General features: G+C 43.3%; 1 protein-coding gene across 1 annotated transcript; it reads left to right on the plus strand.

Annotated features, from left to right (window-relative positions):
* The first annotated feature begins 478 nt into the window (after nt 1–478).
* On the plus strand, nt 479–7,879 carry MPHOSPH10 (M-phase phosphoprotein 10). Its single transcript, XM_050309318.1, has 11 exons — nt 479–614; nt 1,149–1,788; nt 2,604–2,755; nt 3,180–3,351; nt 3,656–3,797; nt 4,011–4,078; nt 4,773–4,910; nt 5,125–5,235; nt 5,457–5,564; nt 6,089–6,319; nt 7,669–7,879. The coding sequence occupies exons 1-11, from the start codon at nt 502–504 to the stop codon at nt 7,816–7,818; spliced, it is 2,025 nt and encodes a 674-aa protein (XP_050165275.1). The 5' UTR covers nt 479–501; the 3' UTR covers nt 7,819–7,879.
* The last annotated feature ends 665 nt before the right edge of the window (nt 7,880–8,544 follow it).

Here is an 8,544-nt window from a genome sequence, read left to right on the forward strand (position 1 = left end):
GGCTCCGGGGGCGGGAATGCACCGGCCTCGGGGGCGGGAATGCCCGGGCTCGGGGGGCGGGAATGCACGGCTCGGGGGCGGGAATGCACGGCTCGGGGGCGGGAATGCACGGCCGGGGCGGGAATGCCCAGTTCAGGGCGGGAATGCACGGGTTCGGGGGCGGGAATACACGGCCTGGGGCGGGAATGCCCCGGTTCGGGGGGCGGGAATGCACGGCTCGGGGGCGGCAATGCACGGTCTGGGGGCGGGAATGCCGTCAGGGGCGGGAATGCTCGGCTCGGGGCGGGAATGCCCCGGTCTGGGGCGGGAATGCCCGGTTCGGAGGCGGGAATGCCCCGCTCGGGCGGGAATGCCCGGCTCAGGGGCGGGCTGTGGCGGGCTCGGCGGGCGGAACTGTTGTGCGCGGAACGTCGTCGGCGGCCGCGGGAGGTGTCCGGTGCGGTGCGGTGCGGTGCGCTCGACGCGGCGCGGGGCGGTGCCGGCCCGCACGTGTCGGGAGCGATGGCGGCGGCGCCGGGGCCGGGGCCGGGTCCGGGCGTTCTGGGCATCCAGGGCATCCAGACGGGCGTCAGGGTAACGGGATCGGCCGCAGCGCGCCCCGAGCGCTTCCTCAGGTACGCGGGGCGGCGGGGGCAGCGTTGGTAGCGCTAGGGAAAACCCGGAGGAGACGGAGCGGTGTGAAGGCCCAGGAGGGAGGCAGTCACCGCTGAGGATGAGGCTGTGGAGAAAGGCAGTCACCGCTTCAGAACCGAGGGTCTGGGTCTCGGGTGTTTGGGGTGTTTGGTGCTGTACAGTTTACTCCTGCAGCGCTTCAGTACGATCGACATACTGTAAGAGGCAGCTAGAGAAGGGTGGCGTGCTCTGTGCAGCTGCTGCTTCATCCACAACGTGTAGCGAAGCTGAAAGGATTAGGAATCGTCTCTGTTTCTAGCAGTGTGTAGTGGCGGTGCTCCAGGAGCGGTGCAGAAGGTTAAGCCACCCCGGTGGTTGTTGAGAGCTGCTGTTCTGTAGCACCAGAACGCCTGAGCAGATGTGACCACGTGGTAACTTCACGGAGGGCGTAAAACCAATCAAAGGTGGTGACATCTGCAAAGTAAAAAAATAATATGAACTTGTGCTTTTAATTCTTTTTTCCCCCCCGCCCTTAGTGTGCAAGAGGGACTGGCTGCCAACTTCAGAGCATTGACAAAGACTCTCTATGATTTGAATAAAGGAAACAACATCGTTCCTGGGGGTCCTCTAAAAGAGCTGGTGATCGAAAACTTTGATGAGGAACAGATCTGGCAACAACTAGAGCTCCGGAACAGTGCGGTTCTCGATTTCTTCAGGAAATCCATTGCCAGGGATGCCAAGGATGACGATCTTTGCCTTCTCTCGGACCAGGAAGAGGATGGCTCTGATGCAGAGCCCAGCAGTGAGGGGGAAGTGGAAGACAACACGATGGAAGCAGAAGCTGAACAGAAGGATGTTTATACAAAAGATATAACTAAAGCTAAAGAAAAGCAAAGTAAACTCAGAGAAAGCAAAATGCAGAAATACAGTGATGAGGATTCTGATATTGACTTTGATATTGAAGCACTGGAGCAACAAACTAAAACGGCCAAGGAAACCACACTGAAAAAAGTGGGAAGAAAATCTGTAGTGGATGACAAGTTTTTCAAGCTGGCCGAGATGGAAGCTTTTTTAGAACAGGCAGAGAAGGAAGATGAGGAGGAAGATGATATTAATTATTTTGAAGACATTTTCTCAGATGATGAGGAAGAAGGGTCAGAAGATGCTAAAGTCAAAGTAAGAAAATCAGTAAAATAATTTTCTGATATCTCTTTTCCTTTAAATCAAGATCTGGTATCTGTTAGGGCGACTATAAACTGTTGAAGTGTGAGTAGAAACGACCTAGTTAAATTTGATGAGGTGACTAATGACTCCTTCCGAAGCTTTACTTTAACAATGTATTTGACATGAATATCTGGTAAGGAAATGTCCCAGTGTACAAGACTACAGCGTTCTGCTGTTCCAGGCGCTGCTTGGATGGGTCTTGGGTCTTTTGCTTAAGTAAAGGAAGAGTCAGTATGTGGCAAGAAATAAACCACCTTGCAGAACTGGGGACCCAACAGTGAAAGGTTTGTCACTCAGCACTGGCAGCTGGCAGGTAGAGATCACTGAGGTGACTGACGCAGAGCAAAGGGCTTTTTCCAGGGGCATGGCTTGGTGACTCTGACATGGCTTAAGCTGATGAGGAATTGTTTGAAAAATAAATCTTTTGTTATTTAATATTACCAGAGATTCTCTCCAGAAGTAAGAAACATACCCAGGGAATTTGTGTGCATTCCAGCACATATTTGGCAAAATGTACCATTCCTCGACTTCTGTATATTCAAGTGGTAGAGCATTTTAAATACTTGTAAAAGAAATAAGTTTACTAAGATGCCCCCCTACAAGTCAGTGCCATTCAGTTAATTCATTAAACTGAATTACTGTTCCACCAGTTGTGCCACTCCCCAGGCACTAAAGGTTTCAGAAGAGAGGATACCCTTTGATATCTGTCAGCCTTAACAGCTGTGGTTTGTTGTTTGTTTTTTTCCCTTTCTCTCTAACCTTTGTAGCCAATTAAAAGTTCTAGAGATGTGACATACGAAGATTTCTTTGATCCAGTTGATGATGATGATGGTGACTTAGTAGCTAATGATGTTGAAGATGGCCATGAAGAGGAAGCAGACAGTGCTATTGAAGAGCAAAATGAAGAAAGCATGTCTGAGTAAGTATTTGCATTATTTGCACTTGAAAATGTCCATGTAATTTTACACTGCAGTGAAGCAGAAAACAGTGGGAATGCCAGGCTGATTTTCATGGTCTGCCATTCTCAGTTCACTGTTGTATGGGCATGGTTTGCACTGTCACTTTTATTTCAAATTAGTTTATTTACTTTTTTTTTGGAGTATTGTCTCTTGATATTTATTTGCATAAAGCACTTAAAAGCTGTAACTTCATTTTTGTGAAGTTATTTTCATTATCTAGATGTTTCCCTAGTGTCCCCTACCTTTAGGAGGGATCTTTGAAACCTGTTGTATTTCTGAACTGTGAGCTGTTAACAGGTGAACATCTAAGGGCTGAAATATCTTCATGTAAAAAATTATGGATGCTTTTCAACCTTTATTTGATTTTAAATTTTATTGTTACAGGTTTGAGGATATGGATGAAATGGTGGCGAACATGAGAAATAAAGAAGCATCTAAAAAAGTTACTTTTAGTTTGCCAGATGACAGTGACACAGAAGACGTGACCGAAATGCAGTTAGAGAAGGGCACTGAGCCCGGGGAAACAAAGTCCTCTTTTGAGAAGAGGCAGGAGAAGGTAACAGGATGTCGGTTTTCATTGGGGTGTTTTATTTTTATTTTAGTTTTGCTAATACTTCAAAACAGTGCCAAATATTGTTTTTACTGGTTGTGTGATTTGTTCAGTCTGGCAAGTATGGAGATAAGCCATTTTTTTTTTCTTACATTGTAAATGGGTATCTACATCAGATGTATGTGCAATCATATGTTCTCTCTTTTTTATATGAGGAAGGGTTAGAAGTACCTAAAATAAGTATTAATTTCTTGCCTTGAATTTATTAGTGAGCTCTGTTTTAAACTTCTTGGGAAATTGTATTTTTCAGATGAGCAAGAAAATAAAAACTTTAGAAGAAGAGTTGTTAGAGGAGAAACCTTGGCAGCTTAAAGGAGAAGTGAGTGGACAAAAGCGACCTGAGAACAGCCTGCTGGAGGAAACGGTGCTGTTTGAGCACGCAGTGCGCATGGGTGAGTGAGGGGAGGCTGCCCTGGCAGCGTGCTGGGTACCGCCATGGGTGTTCTTCCTTACATAATCTGATTTCTGCCTACATTTACGTACTTCTTCAATTATTACATTTTTGTAAAGGTTTTACTTTCTTTTTCTGTTGTTTTTTCTTTATAGAACACAAGTTATTTCTTGCTGAAGAAACACTAATCTTAAAATTCTTTTTCTCCTTTCAGCACCTGTGATCACAGAAGAAACTACTTTTCAGCTTGAAGATATCATTAAACAGAGAATATTGGATGAGGTCAATATTCCCTGACTTGTTCCTTCCTATTTTGTTCGTAGATTTAATTCACAGGGCTCATTCCAAGGGTGAAGCACTTCCAATGCCAGGTGTAGAATTATCTGAAATTCTGCAACTGGCTGTTTTATTCTTCTGGCTTGATGAATGTGTCTTTAGATTTCTAGGAAGCCCATTTTTACATCCCAGTAATATGCCAGATTTTGGTGTGCTTCAAAAAATGAGTGTTTGCAGATAAAACTGTAAGGAGTTTATTAGGAATATAATCCTAGTCTGTGAGTTTTGGCTGTTACCATCTGTAGTGCTCTGAGCATTCTGAATACTGACCAAAACTCAGTTGCTTACTTCATTTTTCTTAAAAGTCACTGATAAAAAATTTGTATCTCACAGCTTGTTGAGCCTTATTGTTAGTTGAATTGGTACATATGGGGGAGAGTTTTTAAGTACTTAAGAAAATTACACATTTGTTACAGGTTGTGCCCCAATTCACTAAAAACAAGGGCACAAGCTAGAGTTATAACTTTTATTACTTCTTTTGTTTTTCAAATGGAAGTGTGAAACTTCCTGAGTTCCTGGGAAGCCACATGCATAAAGTAGTTGATGTGCCAGATAAGTCATTGAAAAATGTTCCAAATTAGCTGTACTGTCTGATATTTGCCTGTGGCTGCATTTGCTCATTGCCTGGTCGCTTTCTCAGGTGTGGGATGATGTGGTACCAAAAGAAAAGCCGAAAGAGGAGGCTTTTGAATACAAGAAACGTATCACTTTGGATCATGAAAAGAGTAAGCTGAGTCTTGCTGAAATCTATGAGCAAGAATACATGAAACTTCACCAGGTAACAGAAGCAGTGCCTTTCCTTCAGGTTTGAAGTTCACACTGCATAATCTTGAATGTTCATTTATACACTGCCAACTCTGCTTTCAGTTTTCATCTTCCTCTCAGTATTCACCAGTGAAATGGTTCCTAGTTGTATGCTGTGCTCTTATCAGTCTTGCTAAAGTAAAATACCTTTATGAATGGTGTGGAGTAACATTGCATTATTGATGCAGAAAAAAACTGAAGAGGAAGAAAATCCTGAACACAAAGAAATTCAGGAAATGATGGACTCGCTCTTCCTGAAGCTGGATGCACTCTGTAACTTCCACTTCACACCCAAACCAGTGAGTACATAAGTTTCATAAAGTTGGGTATCCCCCCATTTTTTAAACTGGGTACTTCAAAATATATTTCAGAAACAGAAAGTAAACATTGATGTTTACTGAGCTCATTCTTACTTCACATTAAGTGCACTGTGATTACCTCTGAACAAACCCAAACACGGGGTATCTTGAGTTAGTGTGAGCTGCTGTGCTCAGGCTTGAATGTGTCTCCTTATTTCCAGCCGGTACCAGAAGTTAAAATAGTGTCCAACCTTCCAGCCATAAGTATGGAAGAAGTGGCCCCTGTTGCTGTCAGTGATGCTGCTCTCTTAGCACCAGAGGAGATCAAGGTAAGTCTCAAACTGCAAAGGCTGGAGGGAGGATCTGTGTTGTTTACAGAAGGATGTTTACTGCCAGATCAGTGGGAATTCTGCCCCTTCCCACCCTGGTGGTTCCTCACCTTGTGGGCCTTCTTGCCTAGCATTTTAGTGTTGGTTGTTGCTGGGGGTTTTTTGGGGGGTGGGGTTTTTTTGCTAACTGAAAGGTGGGAAAGAGTTCATTGTACTTGGTGCTGTAATATCGTGCTATGTTTTTATCTTGACTATTATGTGATGCTGACTGTTTTCATAGCATACGGATGGGTATTTGGAAGGCAAAAGCTAAATGACAGTACAGAAGAGCAATTAGCATGTCCTCAATTAGTTGTACAAATCTCATTTCCCAGCTTTTCCCAGTTTTTGGCCTTTGCCTTAATCCAGCCTTGCCTTGAGCTGGCACTCGCTTGAACTAATGAGAGAGATTTGACAGATTTGAGTGCTGTGAAGTGAGTCTGGTCTTCTGCGTGCTTATGGATTAGGGATCTTGTTCTCTCTAGGAAAAGAACAAAGCTGGAGATGTAAAAACAGATGCAGAAAAGACTCCCACGGACAAAAAACGAGAACTAAGAAGGAAAAAGCTCCGCAAACGTATGAGGCGAAGGGAGAGGGAGAAACGCCAGAAGCTTCTTGAAAAGATGAAACCAGAGCAAGGCACAAAACTCAGCAAAAAAGCTGCTGCAGCCAAATTAAAACAGCTTGCAAAGGAAGGCAAAGCATCTCTGCTCAAGGTAAGACAGTCTAAGTTGGAGCTTCCCAGCTAAAGAATGTTAAGATCCAAGGATAGACAATTTCAGCTAGCTAGAAGAAAGGTAACTATATCCCAAAGAATTACAAAGTATAAGGTGTGTTCCCCTCTCATCCTTCTTGTCACAACAATCTTTCTTCATCCCCTCAAGAAATCTTGCACAAGGACAGAATCTGTGCTTTCCACCCAAACCTTGTTACCTTATGTGAGAGCAAATAAAAGGGGTAAGTGTTGCTGCTGCAGAGAAAGAGGGAGGAAGGCACAGAAGGGCAGATGCATATTCCTTTTATGTTTATTTTTTATTCCTCCTCCTTACTTTCCCTTGTGTTCTTCTGAACTACAGTTTTTCTAGTTGTAACTGTCTTATGCAAAGTAGGGTTGAATGCCTTTCAGTCCTGATTTTGTTAATTATCCTGACAGCATGATGCCAGTATTGAGGCCTGAAAAAATACAGCTCTTGTTGCACTTTGCAGCGACCCCCTTGTTAAAAATGCATATTTATGTAGATGGTACTGCTTTAATTATGACTACATCATACCTAAGTGGTTCTTTAGAAGTTTACTTGGAGTATGGAATATATTTGAATTTGTAAGCAGCTTAATATTTAGATATGGAAAACTATGAAAAAGCTCTGTGACACAATTACTTTATGTGAAAGTACGTTCACAAAGCAGAAAGGATTTTGTGTGAGGTACTACTTTTTGTGGTGTTCCTGCAAGTAAGACATGCTCTTTATTTCCTGCATTTAAACCATTCCACTTGATTAAGTGGGACTACTTGAATGCACAGCTGAGACTGAGATTTCTGTGTTCTGAGTAACTGAAGCTGTGGTGTAATAGAATATTCCTGGTTAACTTCGTCCTTTTTGTGGAGCCTTCCCTATAATCTAATGAGATTGATTTTGTTTTGCATGCTGTAAAACAGTAAACTTGTGCACCGCCTATGATGCCTTATAAATTAAATGTTAAAAATCTCTGAAATTTTGAAGTATTAGAAACTAACAGGAAAAACAACTTGGTTACTCCTAAATGTGCTTACCTTTTCAGAAGACAAGCAGAACACAAAACACAGATATCCTGTTGTAGTTCGTGATGTGCAAGGATTTATTCTTGATGCCTGCTCTTACCTGTCATGCTAATTGCTATTTAGAAAGGGATTGTAATCTTTAGACAGCAGGAGTGGAATGAAAATGTGGAGGAAAATAACCTTTGAAAACAAGTTACCTGATTTTTTTTTTAAGTCAAATACCATTATATGTGAGTAACTAGTAAGTAATACAATGGCACTGTTTGTACATTTCTTGGTTATAACAGATGTTTTGTCCATTGACAGGATGAAGGTAAAGACAAGGCCTTGAAATCATCCCAGGCCTTCTTTTCTCAACTACAAGATCAAGTAAAAATGCAAATAAAAGATGCAAGCAAATTAAAGAAGAAACAGAAGAAGGAGAAAACACTCTCTGTTCATAAATTGAAGTTGTAATTTACCTTTTTATATATGTCGCATCTTGTATATATTAAAATGTTTCTTCATGAATGCTGAATTTGACTAAGTTTTATTCTGTGCTAATCTTTAAAATATTCTGTGAACTTCTCAAGTGATGTAAAGATGCTTTCCTGTAGGTTTTACTTTAATTTTCTACTGTAGAACTCTGCTTCTTGCCTGGGGTGGATACATAACCATGTAAAATATTTGACATGTCCTGTGACTGTACAGTCTCTTTAATCTGTAGCCCCTAGACTTGTATCTGCCCTATCTACTGCAGGAGTAACTGCATTTATTGAAGAACTTAAAATGTATCCACGTAGTTAACTTAGAAATTATATTCTGGAATAGTACCAAACAGGACACAAAAGCTTTTTAAGCTTGTGGTATCTCAGAGTCAGGAAATGGCTTCTCTTAACTTACAAGTCACACAACGGATCAGGCTGAAGGGTCCAGGGCGGGTCCCCTGGTCCCAGCTCTCAGCTCAGGCAGGGCCTCCCCGAGCACAGGGCACCCGAGTGTGGTCAGATGGCTCTGGGATATCTCCGGCAGGAGACTCCACACCCTCTCTGGGCAGCCTGGTCAGTGCTGGGTCACTGCACGGCAGAGAAGTTCTTCCTCATGTCCAGCTGGAACTTCTGGGCCCGTTCCTGCCCGCTCCTCTTGTGCCATTGCTGGGCCCCCAGCAGAGCCTGGTCAGACAGGGATGGGGCCCCTCCGTGC

This window comes from Myiozetetes cayanensis, unplaced genomic scaffold, assembly GCF_022539395.1.
Source record: "Myiozetetes cayanensis isolate MyiCay16 unplaced genomic scaffold, myiCay2020 scf14, whole genome shotgun sequence".
Classification (NCBI taxonomy): domain Eukaryota; kingdom Metazoa; phylum Chordata; class Aves; order Passeriformes; family Tyrannidae; genus Myiozetetes; species Myiozetetes cayanensis.

Coding starts and splice junctions, on each gene's coding strand:
- MPHOSPH10 (XM_050309318.1), top strand. CDS start 502: ATGGCGGCGGCGCCGGGGCCGGGGCCGGGTCCGGGCGTTCTGGGCATC. Junction 615..1,148: donor CGCCCCGAGCGCTTCCTCAG/GTACGCGGGGCG, acceptor CCCCGCCCTTAG/TGTGCAAGAGGGACTGGCTG. Junction 5,236..5,456: donor TCCACTTCACACCCAAACCA/GTGAGTACATAA, acceptor CCTTATTTCCAG/CCGGTACCAGAAGTTAAAAT.